At 54.6% G+C, this 21,387-nt stretch overlaps 9 protein-coding genes across 9 annotated transcripts; 5 read left to right on the forward strand and 4 right to left on the reverse strand.

Moving 5' to 3' along the window:
• Positions 1-594: 594 nt before the first annotated feature.
• Positions 595-1,748, forward strand: EsH8_VII_000581 (uncharacterized protein; the record flags this gene model as incomplete). Its single annotated transcript, XM_083270714.1, has 2 exons — positions 595-1,159; positions 1,312-1,748. 2 exons carry the CDS (start codon positions 595-597, stop codon positions 1,746-1,748), a joined length of 1,002 nt encoding a protein of 333 aa, XP_083128271.1.
• Positions 1,749-2,070: 322 nt separating this feature from the next.
• Positions 2,071-3,206, reverse strand: EsH8_VII_000582 (LicD family-domain-containing protein; the record flags this gene model as incomplete). The annotated part of the gene is made up of 4 exons (XM_083270715.1): positions 2,071-2,122; positions 2,177-2,616; positions 2,697-2,865; positions 3,052-3,206. The coding sequence occupies 4 exons, from the start codon at positions 3,204-3,206 to the stop codon at positions 2,071-2,073; spliced, it is 816 nt and encodes a 271-aa protein (XP_083128272.1).
• A 1,880-nt stretch (positions 3,207-5,086) lies between these two features.
• On the forward strand, positions 5,087-5,632 carry EsH8_VII_000583 (uncharacterized protein; the record flags this gene model as incomplete). Its single annotated transcript, XM_083270716.1, has 1 exon — positions 5,087-5,632. One exon carries the CDS (start codon positions 5,087-5,089, stop codon positions 5,630-5,632), a length of 546 nt encoding a protein of 181 aa, XP_083128273.1.
• Positions 5,633-6,258: 626 nt separating this feature from the next.
• On the forward strand, positions 6,259-7,474 carry EsH8_VII_000584 (ER lumen protein retaining receptor-domain-containing protein; the record flags this gene model as incomplete). Its single annotated transcript, XM_083270717.1, has 4 exons — positions 6,259-6,273; positions 6,331-6,415; positions 6,474-6,742; positions 6,800-7,474. The coding sequence occupies 4 exons, from the start codon at positions 6,259-6,261 to the stop codon at positions 7,472-7,474; spliced, it is 1,044 nt and encodes a 347-aa protein (XP_083128274.1).
• A 926-nt stretch (positions 7,475-8,400) lies between these two features.
• EsH8_VII_000585 (uncharacterized protein) lies at positions 8,401-9,536 on the reverse strand (the record flags this gene model as incomplete). Its single annotated transcript, XM_083270718.1, has 2 exons — positions 8,401-8,959; positions 9,073-9,536. 2 exons carry the CDS (start codon positions 9,534-9,536, stop codon positions 8,401-8,403), a joined length of 1,023 nt encoding a protein of 340 aa, XP_083128275.1.
• Positions 9,537-11,675: 2,139 nt separating this feature from the next.
• On the reverse strand, positions 11,676-12,689 carry EsH8_VII_000586 (uncharacterized protein; the record flags this gene model as incomplete). Its single annotated transcript, XM_083270719.1, has 1 exon — positions 11,676-12,689. One exon carries the CDS (start codon positions 12,687-12,689, stop codon positions 11,676-11,678), a length of 1,014 nt encoding a protein of 337 aa, XP_083128276.1.
• An 822-nt stretch (positions 12,690-13,511) lies between these two features.
• EsH8_VII_000587 (adenylate kinase ADK2) lies at positions 13,512-14,388 on the reverse strand (the record flags this gene model as incomplete). The annotated part of the gene is made up of 2 exons (XM_083270720.1): positions 13,512-14,161; positions 14,232-14,388. 2 exons carry the CDS (start codon positions 14,386-14,388, stop codon positions 13,512-13,514), a joined length of 807 nt encoding a protein of 268 aa, XP_083128277.1.
• Positions 14,389-16,434: 2,046 nt separating this feature from the next.
• On the forward strand, positions 16,435-18,182 carry EsH8_VII_000588 (LETM1-like protein-domain-containing protein; the record flags this gene model as incomplete). The annotated part of the gene is made up of 2 exons (XM_083270721.1): positions 16,435-16,495; positions 16,600-18,182. The coding sequence occupies 2 exons, from the start codon at positions 16,435-16,437 to the stop codon at positions 18,180-18,182; spliced, it is 1,644 nt and encodes a 547-aa protein (XP_083128278.1).
• Positions 18,183-18,989: 807 nt separating this feature from the next.
• EsH8_VII_000589 (sorting nexin-4) lies at positions 18,990-20,510 on the forward strand (the record flags this gene model as incomplete). Its single annotated transcript, XM_083270722.1, has 2 exons — positions 18,990-19,244; positions 19,329-20,510. The coding sequence occupies 2 exons, from the start codon at positions 18,990-18,992 to the stop codon at positions 20,508-20,510; spliced, it is 1,437 nt and encodes a 478-aa protein (XP_083128279.1).
• Between the last annotated feature and the right edge of the window lie 877 nt (positions 20,511-21,387).

The following is a 21,387-nucleotide window of genomic DNA, read 5'->3' on the forward strand; positions in this document are numbered from 1 at the left end:
ACCGAAGCTCCGATTTGTCTGAGTTTAAACACGGAGAGTGACGCGGCAGTAAAACGAGGACGATTCTGACCATCATCGGGTTCTGTTACGTGATGTTGAAGAACTATTGTCTCGTGGCAATAACTGAAAAAATGGCGCAGGTCAAGAAAGAAGCCTCCAGGTGGGAGCATCGTTTTATTTCTGTTGTTCTGAATCATGATATAAAGACTGCAGCGTTTCTAATCAAGTTATTCATTCTAAGCACAATTCTAAACACAGAGCAAAGTATTCCTATTGGTCAAATGAAGAACACTAAGAGACCAAGCTTCAATCCAGTCATTCCCTGGCTTCAGTCAGTGTTGAGGTTCTTAACGAGAAGGTGCGAGTCGCCTGGACCGCTCCTGCTTCTCCTCAAATGTGACAGAAACCACGACTCTTTTCCATTCCACTACTTGGTTTTACACTCCTTCTTTTCCATTGACTTCTCTCTACGCGCATATACCCTTCTTCTTCACATTTCTTCCTGTCCGCTCTCGCCATATTTATGGTCACAAAATCAGACGCAGTCACTCAAATGCTCGGCAACAACACCAGCAGATAGCGTCCAAGTCAACCATGAGCGCTCTAGCCCTCCTGGTCGCGGTCACCCCGCCTGAATCTCTTCTATTCGATGGGGACCTTGTGGTCGCCGTGCTCGCCACGGATAAGACACCCATAAAAGCATTTCGCGTGTCTTCCCAGGTCCTCAGGGTTGCTTCAACGGTCTTCTCCGGCTTGATCGATGCCGCTCACACAACGTGCGACGGACGCAAGATTGTATTCATTCACGACGGTTCAGAGATTGAGGCGGAAGCCATTCGATGCATCTTGTCAGTCCTGCACCACACGAACGCCGACATTTACAAGTCTCTCAGCACCGCCGATCTCCTGCAGGTGTCCAAATGCAATATTTTCTTGCAATGCAACAAGGCCCTTGCCCCCTGGATCTCTCGTTGGTGCCAAACGCTGGTCGATAAGATCACCGAAAGCGACCAACCAAAGACGGAGCAGCTTGGGATGCTACTAAAGTCGCTGGACAACTTTGAAGTTGGAGAGGAGATCTTCAAGCTGAAGAAGTTCACCGTTCGCAACCTCCCGATCTTCTTCCTTAAACTGTGGGCAACGGATGAGAACCTGAAGGGTTTGTTAAGCTCTAAATTTCTTGGTAAGAATGGTCTCCCCTTCGTTTTTTTACTTGAATTTCACCTTTTGCTCCTTCCCATCCTATTTCCCCGGCATCACTTATATGAATGGACAAATTACTAGACTGACGGCTAATAAACATGATTTCAGATGGACTGTCCGATGATATAGCCACACTATTCGCTCTTGTGATCGATGAGATCTCCTCCGTTGATGCGTTTCCGCATATTCGAAGCGAATTGTACCCAACCGGCCGTTTGATTTGTCCGCGCTGCGGAAGACGGCACCCGGGCAACGCGAAAGCGTGTCACCCGTGCCGCAACAAGACCCTCCACGAGGAGTTCTGTACCAACTCATCCCGCGTCGGCGAGTATTTCAGAATCCTTTCCATCAACGAGCTGTGGCCGCCCAAGGTGCTTCGACGGGATGATATGTCGATATGTCAGATTTCTCAGCGGCTTTCTGACATGGCCCGTGACATCCCACATTGCTGCGAGGCCGGACTTAAATGTCCCTTGGTTGTTCGGATGAATGCTTTACCTGGCAAACTTAACCGCATTGTGGAGGGGTACTCCCTTGGCGAGTAATACACACATTGCGGATACGCTGGAGAGAATGAAGACAGCATCGCAGATGGCACTGGAGGAGACAACGAAGGCGACGGGCGGGGAGATAAAAGTTTAGTAGAGAATCAACCGCGCACAAGAGGCACAGTTGTCTTGCAATTACGGCACACCTCGTGCTTTTGTCTCGTATTTTCGAGCCGGAATCTTTGGGTATCCCCTAACGCCATACATGAAGAGACCCAAATTGTCATCACAGAAATGGGCCCAGTCCCACAACCCGAACGCCTCAAAACTCGCAGTTCCATCCATAAGAATCGTACAATCTTACACTCGCTCTCCGGGCTCAGAGCTCATCATTCGGGACCCACTCCATCTTGCTATCGACGAACTTGTGACTAGAATAATCCGTCAGTGACATGGACCTAGGCCTCCTTCGTCCAGCAACTTACTGCATAAACTCCTTGTTCGTCAAGGCCTTCTCCCGGTACTCCGCAACAAGCATTTCCTTATACTTGTGAGGAATCTTTGCCTTTACGCCCTCGAACGTGGTGTCGAGCAAGGGGTACAGGTAAGTGTCGCGGAACTCGTGGCCGTCCTTGGAGGCTAGCACGTCCTTGCCCTCGGGGTGGTTCTTGACGTAACGCACTGCGGTGATGTCGATGAATAGACCGCTGTCCATGTCGATCCATCGGGCGTCGACGAAGTTGTTGTCATCCAGGACATCCTGGCCGTCGTAGACGTAGTTTGGGTTTACTTCGAGCTGGAAGAAGCGGCCCTCCGGGATTGAAGGGTACTTGTAGTACCAGGTCGTCATGTTGTAATAGGCGGCAAGGAACTTGATGCCGTTCTCTGTGACCTGGACGTCTGCGTCCGAGTCCCAGGGGAGGATCTGTCCCCGCGTTAGTTCACCGAGCTGATTGGCAATCGTTGGGCTGGAAAAAATAGGGGTGGGGGGAAGGAGAGACGAACCTGCTTGTTCCACCACCAACCCAGCAGGGTTCCGTGCATGAGCCATGTCTGAACGCCCAGGTCGCGGAGGGTGGAGAGATAGGTCTGAATCAAGACCCTGACGGCGTCTCGCTGCGCCGTCTCGTTCAATGGTTTTGAGGCGAAGCGATCATCGTAGTGCGCCGAGAAGCTGGCGGACGGTTAGCTGGGGTGTAAGATAGCAAGACAAAAAAACACGAATGCAGATCTTTTCGCTTGATGAGACGGAATTTCCGGGAGAGGAGCCTCATCTCCGCAAGCATCGTCACAGAAGAAAAATGAAAGATGAACTTTTAAATGAATAAAAGTAACGATGGCGAAATTTTTTCAAACTTACATTGCCTCCTGGAAGTACTTGGGGTGCTTCTTCCCGGTCTCTCTCCGCTCCAAGACGGAGTTGGCGGTGTCTGCCGGAGCTCTGTCTTGGATCGGCGTGGCTTGGGCAACGGCGACGGCGGCGACGATCGTCGATAGGAGGCGTCCGAGATGCATCTTTGACGCCCGTTTGGATTCCTGCCTTCTCGAACTGTAAGGAAGGTTGATGACTTTGGAGAATAGCTTCCAGGTGAGTTATTTGTGAGGAGCGTGCTTTCTCGGGGATCCGGTTGTGGCCTGTTATCTAACTTCACACCTGGCTGGGCGTAACGTCATCCAAGAGTAAGAGCGTCGAGTATGTTCCTCCCTGTTCCTGAAGCAAAAATTCAAAAGCAGGGAACTATTAGATTGGCGTGAGATTGGCGCGTTTTCGTGGACAGCCCAAATCGAGAAAACTTTGAAGCGAGTCCTCAAGAGATAGATATACTTGAAAGGTTCAGGGTCAACAAACCAAACAACCCATAGGCAAGGGATGTTCGGGTTTCTATATCTATCCATCCCCCCATCAATCCACCGTACCGCCGCGACGACCGAAGGATGGGCGCTTCCGGTTGAGGGGGGCAGCCGGGGGGTGGCAGGCCCCAAACCAACATGAAAAAGCATGCGTAAGACGCATCACCTTAGAGCCCCCCCCCGGAGTGGCCTTGCCTACCTAGCAGACAGGCACAAAACCTGATATGATCATCACTCTTGGCCTCCTCCGGGCTCCAACGCCCCTAACGGCTTCGGCAGTAAACCCCACCCCACTTGTCGGCACTGCACTAACGGCCACGCGCAGCCACCCACCCATCCAACAGCGAAGCTTCATCAACAGGTTTGATGGGGCAAGGTACCCGCATTGGAGGGGGTGCAAACCTACCACAGCCGGGGGTAGCCATTGTCTTTTTCGGCTGGGCCGCGTCATATCCCGTTTGTGCTAATACGCGCTTATTGCCGTCAGTCCCGCTGCTCCGCACTAAAGATATCGCGGGTGGCACTTGCACTGCGATTCGAATACACCGAGGATCATAATTTTGCTGCCCCGCCCACATCCCGAGGGGACGCAGCGCATATGCTGACGACGATTTGCTGCGCACGGCGGTGCTTTGGAAATGAGGCTCAAGGGCCCAATCCGGCACCATAATCGCTCCGGGCATTAGCACAGGCGCAGGACACAAACTCTCCCCAAGCTCGTGAGCTTGTGCCGTGTCCTGGTAGCAATTCGCTTGTGCACTGGAGTCGTACTACTTCAAACTGAAAACGATGTGAGTAATCGAGTCGTGTAGCGGGGCGTTTGCGAACTCATTACGCTGTAGCAGGGCAATTATTTTTGTGTTGGCGGCAGTTTCTTATGGCCTAGTTCTGGGCATCCTGGCTCGATTGTATCTCGACGCCTTAAAAGAGGTCAGGGTTATTTTTATTAAGTCCTGCTTTCTAGTTACAGCCATTATCCCCAAGCCATGCGCCTTGGTAAATTTAAGCTTGTCGGTGAGAGCGATGGCTCGGGGCGGGGGGGACTGGAGAAGGGTTGCCCATAGGTAGATCCCAAGCCGGCATCGACGGGCTGTGAGAAAACACCAATATATCACATTATGCAGAAGTCCAAGTCGACGATTCGGTTCATCCCGAGCGTTTAGCACGGTCAGTGTGTAAGTGGAGTAAGGCGGCCGTCGTTAATGCCTGCAAATTTATTATGAAGCTTCTGATTTGATGTCTCATTGTGCTTCCTAAATGCCGTTGGACCGTTGGCGGCTAGCGTCGTAAAACGGCACAGCAACGACAACGAGACCGTAGACGGGTGCGAGGAAAGGGCGGGTGGCATTACGGAGTAGACGGTCGGTCACCGAACCAGGCGAGAGAGATCAAGACCCACCTAAGCACCGCCGAGCCGTCCATGACAACTCTGCAATACAACACCAACTTGCTAGATCGACTCTGCGGGAAGATTCCCCTTGCGCTATTTCACCAAGTGTACCTGTATCAAGCGTGCCTATAATAGGCGTACCGAGCCCACGGTAATGGCAACCTCCAACTTCGTCATCAGGCAGTACCCCTCCGAGACCTTTGTCGAGAGCTGCGGCGCAATCGTCTTCGATATGTCTGAAGACCCAACAAAGGTCTGCCTGCTCCATCACCTGGCCCGTGACGAATGGCTTCTCGCAAAGGGGAGACGCAATTGCGGCGAGTCGAGGCACGAGGCAGCGGTGAGGGAGGTGCTGGAGGAGACGGGCTTCCGCTGCAGCCTTCTGCCTGTCAACATGTCCACACGGGCACCTGCGCCGGACGACGCTGCTGATGCCCCAGACATTCCAGCCGCGCGTCGTGGGATAACAGAACCCTTCATGTTGACGACGCGAAGCATTGATAGAGGGGCCGGTGTGAAACTGATATGGTGGTACGTCGCCACAGTTGAAGGGGGACATGCAACAAGGGAGACGCCAGGAGAACCACAGTTTATGGCGAGCTTCTTCAGCTGCAATGAAGCCGTGGAAAAACTGACATTCGAGTCTGACCGTGAGGTCCTCAGAAAAGCCATTGACCTGGTCAAGCAGACGGTTCCCTAGGTAGCAAATTGACTCGAATACCTAGCATCCCTCTCTTACCCCGCCTGATGATGCCTTTCTCGATTTGGCATGGGCTTCGCAACCCGCGCAGCAGGCAACGGCCGGGGAACCCACATGTCCCAATGGCGCTATCCCCGAGAGGGAGCTACACAAGCGACCCTGTCAGAATTGAGCCAATTACAGTGCTTCCTGATGGTACTACGTGGCTGGGGGCCAGGCTGTCGTCACCTTCTCCAAGCACGGATAAGACTCAGGCTCGAGCTGATAAGGCCAGCTGGGCAGCTCTTACTGAGGCTGGGCGGGCCACCCGCGGCGTATGGCTGGATTTGGATCTCCGTCCACCGCAAGGGACCTGGAACTGCAAGCTTCACCTCCGCATGCCACTTCGAAATAGCTTCAGCTTGACTTTGCTTCAGTCACATCTACTCCAAGTTTCGTTTTAAAGCCTGCTCGACCGGGCTACATCTGGATCGATTCCCTCCGTGGGCAGCTCGCCGCTGTGTGTAATGTGAAGCGGAGCGGCCTTCCCTCCCGTCCGTCTGTTTGTTTGTGTGTCGCAATCGCATCACCCGAGTCCCATCACAACTACCCGACCTCGCTGGAAGCTCGACTTCCCATCCAGCATCATGACTGCGTGGAACGTGAGTCATCATACGCGGTTAGGCGCTCCCGTAACTGCCCCCTAACTTCCTATGCAGGTGTTCCGGATATTAGGAGATGTCTCCCATCTTCTGTCGAAATGCATCCTGATGTTTGCGATGTATCGCAATAGAAGCGCCGAGGGTACGTTGGTCGAGATCCGGAAGGACGGGATAACATGAGACTAATGCTCGAAGCGCAGGTGTATCTCTAATCACCCAAGGCTTGTACGCCATCGTCTTCTGCACGCGCTACCTCGACATATTCTTCGAGCGTTTACCATGGAACCTCATCTTCAAGATATTCTACATAACGTCATCCTTCTACATCATCGCGGCCATGCAATGGATCTACCCCCGGTCCAGGGAACGCGAGATTTCCTGGAAGGTCGGCGTCGGCGCCTTGGCCGGCTCGCTGCTCCTGTCTCCGTTCGCTATGCTGATCTTTGAAAACTACTGGAGCTTTAGAGTGGTAAGTAGCTTAGGTCACATAAATTCGGTCTTTCTCTTGCTAATGTTTGATACACAGTGGCTTTGGGACTTCTCTCAGATCCTCGAGTCCGTCTGCGTCCTTCCCCAGCTTCTCCTGCTTCGCCAGACCACCGTCCCGACCGTCATCGACTCATTCTACCTCCTTACCCTCGGTTCTTACCGGGCTTTGTACCTCGTTGGCTGGATTACCCGAGAGCTTGACATCAACGACAAGGCCCCGAACACGATCTCCGTCATCTTTGGCATCGTCCAGACTGCCCTATACGTCGACTTTGCCTGGGTGTACTATACTCGCCAGCGCGTTAAGCTCCGCAACGGCGGCATTGTCGACGCCGATGACATGCGCCGCGGCTGGCTCCTTAACAGAATCTTTGGCAAGCGCATTGACGTTCACTCCGATGACGAGGAGAGTGCGCCGGCTCTCGGCGGGGACGACAGCCAGGCTCGCCGTGGCAGCCGGCCCAAGTGGGGTGCTCGTGGTATCTCTGTCAGCGCCGATGAGGGCGTCCTTGACACTGACAGGGACAACCAGCGCCGGGCTGAGGAGTTCGACGGTGGTGTTGACCCCGATGCTAAGATGAAGGACCCTGATGAACTCGCTCGCGTGTTGGACGACGATGAAGACGATGACATCAATCAGGCGTCTGGAAGCAGCGGCAACATCAACGGCTCGCCTACCGGGATCCAGAACGGCTCGGAATGGCGCAACTAGCCTTGGAACTGCGAACAGATGCGCAAAGTAGGCTCCATTTCACCTCCTTTGGCCGAAAGCGAGTGCCTCCCGTGACAGGGAGCGCTCGGAGCATACGGCGTGCCCTTAGTTGTGAAGGTATGATTAGCTATGAATGGATACAAGGGGAATGCATGCAAGAAACGTCTCAATAGCAGCACGATTTGGCAAATAGCGTTGAAATCAGAATGATGATCTCTCAGCGAGGTTTGGGCATGAATCTTCTTTTAAAGGGTATAGGATTGTTGTAGGTTATGAGGGAATCAAAACAAGCAGTATTTTATGTCGTATACAATCCTGTGGATTGGCGTCTCTAGTGCCCACGGCACATATTCCCTACGCCCATTGTTGCGTGTGTATACTCGCTGTCTGTCCGCGGATGCGCGGATCCCAAGTCAGACGGAATGAATTGGCCCTCTGACAGCCGCCGCAACGACCCAGCCCTGACCAGCCTGCTCTCTTCTTGGAGCATGTCCCTTCCCGCACCCCTCTAGAAGTCAATGCGAACTCCAGACCTGAAGTTGCATGCGTAGGACTCATCCGATCTGTCCGCGGACAACTCGCAGCTGACTAGCTCCTCCTCATTCTCGAAAAAGCAAAAACTCTAAATGTATATATGTATAAAAAAACCTTCCCAAGCATTGCACTTTTGGAGGACATCTCCAAGTGGACGAACACAATATCGCTGAAACAGTATCCTTCACAACGCTTCGCCAGTATTATTCCCGGTGGGTCGTAAGACCGAGCCCGAGAGTTTCCCATAATCTCTCATCGACTCAAAGAAACGAAGGAACACCGCCCCGACCCCCCAGAGTCAAGATTCATGAGGGAAACAGGAAAATGTCCCGCCCCGAAAGAAGCTCCTCCCTTAAAAGTAAACGCCGCGCTCGAAAACCCCGAATTTCCCATTAACCAGTCGTAGCCGTCGCGTTGGAGTCGACCTCGATGTTGCCCCCAAACGCCAGTATCTGATCCACGGTCGTCATGCTGGCCCAGTCGCCCGAGAGCACGGCCGAGTCGACGTCGAACCCGCCCGCCGCGTCCGTCTGGTTGATGCCGGTAGCGTTCTTGAGGTGGCAGAACTGAGCGGGCCCCTTGATTAGAGCGACGCCGATGCAGATCCCGCCGCCATCCAGGAACACGTCGTCGCCGACGGCATCGCTGTACCCCTGGTTGTACTGCGCGCAGAGCGTCATGCAGGTGAGCATGTCCGGAACGGTCATGACGAGGATGTCGCGGAGGGTTGGGTTTATGCCCTGACGCTGCGGGTAGTAGGTGTTGCAGAGCACGTCGAACGACATAACCTGGTCGTTATTGAAGCGGATCGGAGAGCCCGAGGCGTCGTACGGTGTGATGGTCGTGTTGGTGCCCGGCGTCGCTTGCGGGCAGTACGGGTTTATCGGGGCCGGTGAGGGGACGCCGAGGAGTTGGATGACGGGTTGGATCTCGTTGGACGACTCGGAGCCACTGGTGCGAGGGGGGGCATCGTCAGCCCGGGGCTGAGAGACGAGGACGGTCGAGGAAGGAGGGAGGAGAGATGAAAAAAGATTTAAGAGAAGTAGCTCGTTCGTCAGACGTACCGGTTAGCCAGTCCCAGTGCCAGGCCGACAGCGATGGCAACGCCGACGACGATCACACCCAGTGCGACAGCGGCCCAGAACCGGAACACGGTCAGGCCCAGGATCGTCTTTCTCGGCCCTCCACTAGCTTCTCTGCCTCCCTCGAACCTCCGTCTCCAACCTGCTACCGCCCCTTGCTGTTCAGGATCGGATGGCGCCTCTGCCGGAGCCGGGACATGCCGTGCGGCCGGTGCCGCGACTGGCGCCTCTGAGCTGATCCTTGACTCTGGATATGGCGGCGACGCATCAATCACATCCCGTAGATGGGCGTTCTGAGGAAACGACTGTTGGGGGAACGACTCGATATGTATCGTGGGCGACTCTATTGGCGATTGTGCCTCTTGTGTTGGTGAGATAGGGTCGACGGTCCCAGGTTGCCGGCGCTCGTGGATCGGGATTATGAACTTGTGCTTCTCTTCCTCCATATTGGCATCGCAGTCCCGCCGGCCGCAGGCGCGGAAGCGACTGAAAAGATTGCTTGAGTATCTCCGGCCTCGCTTCGGCTCGCTTTTCTGTACTTTTTTTTTTCTTGGGTTGTTTGTCCCCAGTCCGCCTAGCACTCACTGATGCATGCAGGGTCCCGCTTAGGATTCGATGAAACGACAGGCCGTCGCTACAGCCTCTTCTTTAATGCCGATGAGATGAATATAGTAGCACAGTAGGGAAAAGGCTCATCAATCGACAGTCATGTAAGGGAAAGAGGATAGGCCTGGCACAGAAGCGGGAGACGGGGAAAAAAGCAAACAGCAAATAGACACGCGGGGCTTGAGGGTTGGGAGTCGAGAGAGGGTAGCAGCCGGTACCTTGGAGGCAATGAGTCCGAGAAGGGGATGCAACGTGGAGAGGATGTGCTCTTGGTCGGCTCACCCCTTCCCTTCAAACTCGGCTCCAAAGTCGCCTCAGCGTTGCCAAACGCTCCACTCGTGTTCTTCTCTTCTGCCCTGGGAAAACCTGGGCAACTGCTTTTTTTCTCGATTGCGGGACGGTTAAAAGCTAGGATAAAGGCCTCGGGCGTTCCCCGGACAGGGGCAGCGGGTGGTGGGCGCGCTGTTACTCGAGCCTATCCTCAGTGTTCTGCACCGGGAAAGTGATTTAAAGATGTGACTGTAGCCGGTGTAGTGGTGGAACTAATGGCATGGGTGACCATGGAAATAATAAAAATGTGGTCTGAACCTCCATGACGGAGAGGTCCAAATTTAACTCATGCAAATGTGTTGTCCTCCCGCGCCAGTAAAGTGTCCCTTCACGGCTGCTTTTCGGACGATTGACGAGACAAGAACAAGATTTCGTGCATTTTGTGGGCAAGAAGCAACTAGCAGCAGGCTGGGCTTCCTCAGTGCTCCCTTTCGGCATTTGCAACCGTCGTATGCAGGGGCTGCGCAGTGGTAACCTTGGCGCCCGCTGGGCTGCAATCGATCATCCTCCCGCCTTGCGTGAAAAGGGGAGTTCGTCCGGGCTGGTACTCGGAGGAAATGTGGAGGACGTCTCCATGCACAGTCCGCTAAGCGCTTGTATCCATGGGCATGGGTGTCGCAATTGCTTTTCCGTGTCGACCATACGGATACCGTGGATGTGATTGCAGTCGGTCGTCTCAGTGTTCGAGACGAAGCTGCTCCTTGAGAAGAGACGCCCGCAAGATATTGTATCAGGGCTGGCTAGGTGACGTTGGCTGGACGTCGGCCGGTCTTTTAGGCGTGGGGGTACGAAATGAGGTCTTGTGGTCTGAAGGTTACGCGAAATCAATCGGCCAAACCCCGGAGCGCCCAACCCGCGGGATGTAACTGGAGTTAGAAGTGGTCAGTTTTCTCGGAGTCATTGCGGGCTTTTGATGTTGGTAGGGCCGACGTCTCTCCATGGGGAGACGGACTCACCCGTCGACGAGGGCCTTTTTCGGGTTCGGTAATGGATTTCCGACGTTATTACGGCGGAATGAACCCCGACGTGGTCACGTGGCTTGCAGGCATTATGGATCATAACTGCCTTTCCGCTTTTTGATAAGACATCCATGTTCTTGATAGAAGGTGCTGTTGAGTTCCTTTATGTATAATGCAGCGAGGGAAAGTGATTGGTGAGATGGTCACTGCGATAGAGTGTTAAAATGATCTTTGACTGGCCAGTTGTGATACAGGAGCCGTCACCGATTTCAACGCTCCAATTTTTACTCTGGACTTTTTGACTTGCTCAAATGGTTTGCTTTTCCTTTAAAATGCTCCCTGGCCTACCGCTTTGCACGAAGTAGTCAGGAAGAATAGCCGACTTGGGCTATCATTAAGGAAGTTTAAGACTTGCTGATGGGCTAACAAGTTTCCATCCTGCACTTAGTGGGAGAGTAAGATGTCCACAACAGGTAACCAAAATGTCTTTGCAAGGTGACCACAAGCAGAAGGGAAGGGCACTTGGTACTTGATGCCGACACTCCGCGCTAATGTCCATATTCATGCGAATACGGTTTGTCTTTAAAACAATTCGGAAAGTGTCTTATCACAGTGAGTATTTGCAGAGCGTGTTTGATATGCAGCTTGATTACGCTCTAAATACTTGGGCTACTGTGCTTCAAGTCCCCCTTACTGCTTTAGCCCAACCAACTCCAAACTCAACTCCCACAGTCGATCCTCCTCGGCCCTATCCCAAGCCCAAGGTGCATATCCCTCACCTGCCCACCCCAGGTTCTCCTTTGTCTCCCCCTTAGCTTCGCAATCTTCTAGATACAACGGCCCCTCACCCTCAAAGTCCTTACTCAACGCAGCCAGCACGATCGTGGCGGCGCACTGCGCGGGGCTTTTCGCCGTCTTCCATGCCGCTTTGTCCTTCTTAAATTCTTCCATATGCTCCTTCACCTCGACCTGCAAGCCAGTCATCGCCGTGCCCGGGTGGACGCTGTAGCCGTGGATCCCATCAAAGCGGTGATCCACCCCATTCGCCATGAGGATGTTGGCCGTCTTGGACTGCCCGTAGGCCTTGTACCCGTCGTACGTCCCCGGACGCAAGAAGTTGACGTCACCCCAGTTCACTCCTTGCAGACGATGTCCCGAGGAAGTGACGGTCACGACGCGCGAGTTGAACTCCGGAGTCGAGGAACCGGCTATGACGTCCTTGAGCTCCAGAAACAGCAAGAAGTGTGCGAGGTGGTTGACGCCAAACTGCATCTCGAACCCGTCGTCCGTCTTGAGCCCCTCGCGTATGTGCAAGACCCCGGCGTTGTTGACGAGAATGTTCAACTTATCAGTCTGCCTTCTGATATCCTCCGCCGCCGCTCTTACGCTGTCGAGACTCGCGAGGTCCATCTCGATGAGCCGTACGTTCGGCGATGAAGCAAGGTCCTCGCCTAGTGTCCTGCGAGCCTTGGAGAGGTCTCGCGCCGTGCCGTAGACGGTGGCACCTGTCGCAGCGAGCGCTTTGAGGGTCTCGAAGCCCAGGCCCGAGGACACGCCTGTAACGAGGGCGACTTTGTCCTCGAGCTGACCGACGAGGCCCTCATCTTGGACAATCTGGAGGGCCGTTGGACGGGAGTCGCCTGGTCCGTTGAGATTGACATACTGATGTATCTCTGCATAGCGGCCGAGAGGGAGTTGAGACATGACGATTTGTGGGAAGAAGAGGGGCAATGAAGTTGATGAATTCCGTGTAAGTGTTATTGGGCTACGAATTTATGGTATGGTTGGTCGTAATATATATCTGAATCCAACCCTGTGACTCTAGACAAGAGACCAACGAGATACTGACCTACCTCATTCAAAGTCAGCTGTTGCCAAGCACTATTAATCAAACCAACGAGGGCACACCTAGAAGATGACAGACCTTCAACATTATCGCAGCTGCAGCTCTATATGATACCCGGTGTATTGTTCGTAACCCCGTTGCCTCCTCCGCAGCGAGTTGCGGGACATGCATTAACTCCGGCCTTGTCGACGTCACGAGGCGTGAACCGCCGATATAGTGGGTCGCCGCCCGGCGTCCGAAGGTTACCATACTAGTCTAGGTAACCAGACAAGGTCCTGAAGAGGTGGCCCGGGCTTCAAACGCATAAACAGACTGCCGCCGTAGCAGTTTGGCTTGTTTGGATAACAACAAGGCACCCTTGCTACGCGATGGCTATTACCCCGCGAACAAGTTACAGGTATTCGGACATGCTATGCGAGACCCAGTGTGCACATCAATCATGCGAAATGCCACCGGAGCGCACGGAACGGCTCGTAAAGTAGAAATGAACTGTTTGTACATTGATAAAAGTACCTATGATAACAACCGATATTCGAGCTACAACATGTGTGCGCTGCAACCGTCCTGGGCTTGTGCCCGTCCGTCCGACCTGCCCGATTTTAGCCATGGGTCTTTCTGGCCAACCCGAGGTATCTTAACCACGTGTAACTCCTGTAGATAAAACAACGATGAAGATTAAATCAATGAACGAAACGCCGTTCAAACTCGTCGAATAGCAAGGGGCTGATTTCGTCGCTGCTCATTCCCTCAACCTCCCAGAGGACGCCCTTCTTGTCGTAGTGCTCAAGTAGGGGCTCGCTGGTCTCCTGAAACTTGCGGAAGCGCTCCTTGTACACCGCCTCAGTATCATCCGGGCGCTGTGTGAGAGTCTCTCCCGTGATATCGTCCTTGCCCGGGACCCTCGGGGCGTTGAAGCTTGTGTTGTACACACGGCCGGATGGCTCATGGACCCAGCGGCCGGAAATGCGCTCCATGACGACATTGAATGGGGTTTTCAAGGACACTACCAGGTTGATCGGGATGAGTTTGTCGCATGTCGCGGCCTGGGCTGCCGTCCTGGGAAATCCGTCGAGGATGAAGGACGCCGAAGGATCATCGGAAGCTTCGGGAGGGGCATGGCTCTCCAGGGCTCCCGAGGCCGTGACGAAGTCATCCAGGTGCTCCTCGTAGAAGGAGTCAGCTGTGGCCGCAGAAGAGGCGAGCGTCATGACCTGCGGTCTCCCGCGGTTGTGCAGCCACCCGTTCTTGTACATTTCGTTGGAAATCAGGCGCATGATCAAATCATCTGCAACCAGACCACCGGCCTTCATGGTCTTCTCGACCTTGATGCCTGCGATGACGGTAGGTTAGTATACGCTTGCTAATGAGCAATGCTGCGGAGCACAGCATATGACACTTACCGAGAGGGGTCCGGAGCTTGACATTGTTGCGAAGCAGGTCTCCCGTACTGACAGATTGGATCTGCGGAAATCGTTGAAGAAGCCGTTCAGATTGCGTTCCTTTTCCAACACCGGGCGCACCGACGAGAATGACGCGGGCAGCTTTGCGGAGTCTCATAGTATACGCGATTCAATGGGCGAATGGCGCAGATATGTGGTTGACTTCGGAGTGACGGAGGAGGGGGTTGATAAGTAACGTAACAGAAGTAGCTTCGAAATTGGCTGGTGATTTGGCTCTGGCCCCAAGACGTGCGGGGGAAGAGAGACGAGTCGGAATCGCGAGACCCTAACGGGATCGTGGTCGGGGGCAGTTTAGGAGAAATCCATGGCCTATACGGGGAAGACGGACGTTGATATGTAGCGACAATCTGGGGAGAAGGAGGAGAAAAGGAAAAGAAGAGAGAGCACCCGAGGGTGGTGCAAGAATGCCGAGAAGGGAGGGTGGGGAACAGCGAGCGGACGCAGAACCGCGGCGGTGGGATGCAGCCAGGTGCATGACGGGGGTGCTGGCGCGCACCTCGGACGTGGATGCTTGGAAATCGGGCGATTGACGGATGGGCGTTGAGGGAGGACGTGTGGGCTTTGCGCATGTGGCCGAAGGCCGGATCTCTGGCTAGAGATTGGCAGTGCGCGCCTGCTGGTGCCGTCCCTCCACTGGCGAGTGGTGAAATGGGCTGGCATCCTCGGTGTGGGTCGGTCCAAGGACGCCTGTTGGACCCTTTACCAAGCGTCGTAGTTCCCTCGATGGCCGGTCTCAAGCTCTAAAGTCCGGGGTACACTAGGCAGAAAGACACAGTGTGAGTGTGTCATCACTTTCTGACGATCTCGAGGGATAAGATAGCACGCACGGAAATGAGATACGTACCCCTCGACATTGCAGTTGTCAGGTGAATCCCTAAGCTCGTTGCCAGCTGGCGTAACAATAAGCACCAGAGGACCGTCACCCCTCTCTCCCCGGCCCCCCTCGAATGGCGGGCTTGTGATTTCCCACCAAAAAATTGTCGAGCGGAGTTTAGAAAAATTTAGGGAGCATAATTGTTGAGGCGGCGGCCACCAGCGCCAGCCATCATGGTCACCGCATCACATTCCGATCGCGCACGTCTGACCATTAATCATCGATCCTATTCTGCTTGGTGTCTCGTGCCATCAGCCTCCTAATTAGAAAGTAATGAGTGGCTGGCGAGGCTTGATGTCGATAAAGAGAGAGCCCTATCCCGCGTTGGTTCACGGCAACATCTTGTCCTGCAGGGGACAAATCATGACGACAGGCCAGGACGGCTGTTCTCTCACTCTCACTCTGACCCATCAGTGACACGGTGCAGAGGACACGACACGAGCGTACGTCTGCCGTCTACAGGCTACGTCTGTCAAGAGGATGTGCTAAATTGCCAGACTTTGGCCACCCGCAAGCTGGCCGATACCGCCGATCTGGCCCCTCCAGACAGCGCCATCCGGAAAGCCCATGTCGGTCTCGACAAGGTCAGGTTCAGTCCAGGCGGACCTGGCCATGGCAGCAAAGGTATCCGTGCCGGCTTGCTCCTTTCGCCGCCGCCGTGGCCGACACCAGCACGGGCAAAAGGCGTGATACACACAGCCCAGCAGCCAGAAAATCGAGCTGCCAGTAGCCAAGTCCAGGGTGCCCCACCGATCTACAGGAGACTGTCGTCTGCTTTGCTGCTTTGCTGCTACCCATGTGGCGATGGCGACAGGCGGGCGAATGAAGCTCCTGGGAGAGACGCAAACAGTGGGGTCCGGACTGTCCAAGTGGTCCTGGCTCAGCCCAGCTACGTACCTGGGTGCAAACGTGCCCGGGATCTGGTGCTTACCCAGTTTGCCTCCGGTGCTTGTCTGCAAGCGAACCCCGAGAGCCAGAAGCAAAACCCCGTGATCTTGCACGTGCCGTTTTCGCTGGCCCATGGGTCCCCCCAGCATGGGTGGTTTCGGAAGCCAGGGACAAGTCGTGGTGGCATTCCATTTGATGCGATCGGTTGCCTTCCATCCCAGAATTCTTGAATCGTTTCGCATCACATCTTCCTCTTCTTCATCATTGTCTTTAGTTGTAGTATACTGCCCGCTCAACATCATCGCCCATGTTCACTGTTCTTCGGTAGTTCGCACATTATCCACTCCAACCCGCCTTACATTGCAATTCAACTGCTACAGAATGAGCGCCTCCGCCAGTGTCGCTCGTCGGGCGGCGATTGCTAACCCGTTCCTGGGCAACGGTAAGCCTATTTCCTGCATCTGCTTCCTGTTCACTCTATCATCTTTGATGCCCTGTGTTGTTCTGTGCTGCGCGACTCTGCATCTTTTCTCTGACACGTTGCAGCGCGTGCGCTGTCCGGCCTCGGTATTTCGCCAGCTGTGCTCGGCCGAAACGCCAGGCACCTTCCTCGACGAACAACCGCCCTCGCCCTTCTCGTCCCGGTTCGCCACCTGGGTACCGACCACCACAACCACGGCCAGCCGACCGGCCCGCCGCCCGGCTTCAACGTCGAAGAGGCTAAGAAGCCCCTGCTCAAGGATAGCACCTCGGCGGCCAAGAGCGAATCAAAGGCGACACAGGGCTCCAAGGATGCGGCCCAGGGCGAGAAATCTGCTTCCAAGGATGCAGCATCAGCAGACAAAGCCGACTCAAATGCCTCGCTGTCGGAACTGGCAGCTGCGAAGCAGAGTGCTGCCGAGACGAAAGGCACAAAGGAAGACAAGAAATTGACCGTGTGGCAGAAGGTGAAGAAGGAGGTTCACCACTATTGGGACGGAACGAAGCTACTTGCCACCGAGGTCAAGATCAGCACCCGACTCGCCCTGAAGATGGCCGCTGGATACGAGCTCAGCCGGAGAGAGAACCGACAGTTGCAACGCACCGTTCAGGATCTCGGTCGCCTGGTGCCGTTTTCCGTCTTTGTCATCGTCCCTTTTGCCGAGTTGCTGCTTCCCGTCGCACTGCGACTATTCCCCAACATGCTGCCCAGCACATACGAGGGTCAAAAGTCGAAGGATGCCAAGGCGACCACTCTCAGGACGACGCGCAAAGAAGTCAGTCAGTTTTTGCGGTCCAGTCTTAAAGAGACTGGCTTGCCGTTGACTGCTGCAACCACCCAGAGTGAGGCATTTACCACATTCTTCCGGAAACTTCGATCCTCCGGCGAATCGCCGACTCATGAGGACGTCATCAAGGTCTGCAAGATCTTCAAGGATGACTTGACTCTGGACAACCTGTCAAGACCCCAGCTGGTTTCGATGTGCAGGTACATGAACCTGAACACGTTCGGCACCGACAACATGCTGCGGTATCAGGTCCGCCACCGTATGCGTCAGATCAAGAGAGACGACAGACAAATCAGTTACGAGGGTGTTGAGAGCCTCACCGTGGCCGAACTGCAGATGGCGTGTGCCAGTCGTGGAATTCGCACCCATAGTGTTTCCCCCGCGAGAATGCGCGAGTACCTCCAGCAGTGGCTTGATCTGAGACTGAAGGACGGCGTCCCGTCCACGCTGCTCGTCCTGAGCAACGCCTACATGTACGGCCAGGTGCCCGCACACAGCCAGGTCGAGGCGCTCGTTGGTGTTCTGTCCTCCATCCCCGATGAGCTCTTCCACGAGATCTCGCTCGAGGTGCACAGCGCCGAGGGCGCTGCTACTAACAAGCAGCGCCTGGAGGTTCTCAAGGAGCAGCAGGAGCTCATTGACGAAGAGAACAGCCAGAACGCTGAGAACGCCAGCACTGGATTCGCCACCCCTCGTGACATTGACAACATTGACGAAAAGGAAGAGAGCAGCCAGGCTGCCGATGCACAGGCGGTTGGCTCAAGCCAGGCCCAAGAGGCCAAGGAGGCGGAGCAGGAGATGTTGGCCGCGAGAGATGGACAGCCGCAGGCTGAGAAGAAGGCGGAGAAGAGCGACAAATAGATCGCTCATAGTTGTAGACAAGCACTTACTTTTCTTTGTTAGACGTGTATGGCATAGGGCTGGGTAGCGTGTACTAAAAGAAGAGGGTTCATGACACCCAGGGAACAGCACAGGTCACTAGAAATTCATCTCAGGAAGCAAATAGATTCCACTACTGCACAAGGGCGGTCGTTGTGTACATTGCCATCAAGTTTTGTAAAATACAGATTGACGTTGTGTATATGTGTAAGTGTTTGAATAGTTTCTTCCAGCTGAAGTCTGGCCCAAGCTTTCAACACGGTTGCAATTACCTGACAGGAGGTGACCCCTGGCTTCGCTCTCGAGTGTGAGTGTGTGAGTGTGTGTGTTCGAGGTTGCAGTAGCTCTGGCTGGCTTCGTCATAGCGGAGGTCTGACAGTGATGCCCTGCTGCTAGCGAGTTACCTCATTGCCCACCGCTCCCTGGCACATTTATGGGTACCTTCCATCCCCCCACTATCGCGCCGCCCAGCAGCATCAGGTCAGCTACACTACGTTCGCAGCGTCACCTTCATGGTCCAGCGACAGGCAGCTCCTGTCCATTCCCCACCACTACCGCCGACACTTCCAGCCATTGTCCGGCAAACAAGACGTTCTTTCCGCCACTCCCATCCTTTGCGACGATCGAGGCTCAAACCTTCGGGCTTCCTTTTTGGACGGCGGCAACGGCAATTCTTTTATTGTGCCGACAGGTTCATTGCGCGATCCCCGTATCCAGCTTCCCCAATACAATCAGCGACGACACCGATCCCAACGACGACGTAACCCCACGCTCAGCCAGCTGGACGTCATGGCGGTTATCGACCAACACCAAGATGACTTCTCCAATGTGTCCTGGAACACCGACGAGCACACTGCTGCAGAGAGCTCGAGTTCAGTGACGGCTACCGAGCATGACGACACTGACAGGAATGGACACAATGCCTACGAGAGCGATGCACCCGGCAGCGATGACCGGGACCTGCTAGACAGCGTCGTCTCCGAGCCGCTCAAGGAAAACGACGGCTCCAAGGACACTTTCGTTTCGTACCTGATTACCACCAACGTAAGGCATCGAAAATTGCGTTGTAACCTTCAGCTACAGAGCTACTCGGACCAGGGCTTTGCGCGCTGACATGAGCTCCTACAGACTACGTTCCCCTCCTTCCAGAGATCACAAACGACAGTCCGACGGCGGTTTACGGATTTTGTCTTTCTCTATAAGGCACTGTGTAGAGACTATCCTACCGCCGCAGTCCCTCCCCTTCCCGACAAACAGCGGATGGAATATGTCAGTGGCAACCGCTTCGGCTCGGACTTTACCAGTCGTCGAGCGCATTCGCTCCAGCGCTTCTTGAACCGTCTCTCCCTCCATCCGGTCCTTCGCCGAGCCGATATCCTCCATATTTTCCTCGAAAGCCCGGACTGGAACGCCACGATGCGCAGCCGCAGCACCAGAGGATCTCAGAGCAGCGACACCGGAAGCAGCGGCGTGTTCGACAACCTTACCGACAGCTTCCTCAACGCATTCACCAAGGCCCATAAGCATGACAAGCGCTTCCTCGAAGTTCGAGAGAGAAGCGATAAGCTTGATGAAGACTTGGCCCACATCGAGAAGGTGGTGGCGCGGGTGGCCCGTCGGGAGAACGACCTTGAACTGGACTTCAAGGACCTGGCAGAGCAGTTCCAGAAGCTCATCACACTCGAACCAGGTGTCGAAAACGAGGTTAGGCATTTTGCCAACTCGATCGAAGACACTGCTATGGGCTTGCGAAAGCTCAAGGACGTCACCGATTCAGACTATCTTGGTAGTCTCCGGGACATGCAGGCCTACAGCACAGCATTGAAGAGCCTCTTGAAGGCGCGAGAGCAGAAGCAGGTGGACTACGAGCAACTCACAGAGTATCTTAACAAGAACACTGTCGACAGAGACATGCTGCAGTCCGGTGGAGGTTCGGGTGGTCTTTCAGGTGCCAGCGGCAGACTGATGCGCAAGCTCGAGGACGTACGGGGAGTTGACCACGAACAGGCTCGCCGTGATCGCCAGAGGAAACTAGAAATGAACATTGACAAGCTTACTACGGAGGCGGAGCGAGCTAAGAAGACGAGCGAAATGTTTGATGACGAGGTGGTCAAGGAGGTTGCCGATTTTGAGCGGATCAAGAGGGTCGAGTTCAAGAAGCAGCTTGGTGGTCTTGCCGACTCTCACATTGAGTTTTACGACGAGGTCATTGGGATCTGGGAGGGATACGTCAAAGAGATGGAGAAGGAAGGTGTATCGGGCACACGCAGCACTGGCGTTGAGCCTCCCGGCCGGCGACTGGTGGACTAGAGCGGGGTGCCTTGAACTGAGTGGGTTTGAGCTAAAGCAATGTTTTCGTGTGTTTAATTCAACAAAGAAGCGTTGGAGATGGGACCGGACCCGAACAATGGGGTTGACTGTCGGAATAGGATCAGCTCCGGAAGGCTCCGGAATGTTGCCTCGGGTGGATTCAGCAGACAGGGAGCGAGCTATGCAACTGGAGTATCGGACACCAGTCAGGTAGAACTGGAGATAATCATGGTTGAGGGTTGCAATTCAGGAATCAACACATTTTCTTGATACAAATCGACACTGGCGGGCTGCAAGAAACGGTATATGAACCGTGTATGAATCAGAGAGGTGAGATTGTTGATCAAGGGTGGCAAGCAGGTGCCTCTGCTCAGTTGACTGAACATATCGGGTCAACCCTGCTCATGGAGAGAGATCATTTAGTGCATGTGTCCGCCGGTGGCTATTACTCAGGGTTCCCTTTATCCATGCAGGTGCAGGGATGCCCGATGGGCTCCTGAGGAGCATTTGCCAGCATTTGCCACTAGAGTTTGGACACGGCGAGCCTTGGGAAGCTGTCAGAAAGCGTGGGAGCACAGAGCGTGAGGCACTAAAACGAGCGAACGGAGAAGGCCAGGCACCCATTGATTTACTTGACCGAAAACAAAGTCCACAGACGCCGTGAAGCCGATGTTACTTGTTATATCACAAGACGAGGACGGTATGGTGGCGGCGGGTTCGAGAACGGGAGCGCATTCCGAAACAACTGACTGTGTCAAGCGCCAAGGTTAGGGAAAATGCTAAAGCTCCCGGTCACTCGCGCCGTGATTCGACGTTTGGGCGCGGCACAGAAGATGCTGGATCCGACTTCCCCCATATACACCACGCTCTGTGTCGC

This window comes from Colletotrichum jinshuiense, chromosome 7 (genome assembly GCF_051148585.1).
Source record: "Colletotrichum jinshuiense chromosome 7, complete sequence".
Taxonomy (NCBI): Eukaryota; Fungi; Ascomycota; class Sordariomycetes; order Glomerellales; family Glomerellaceae; genus Colletotrichum; species Colletotrichum jinshuiense.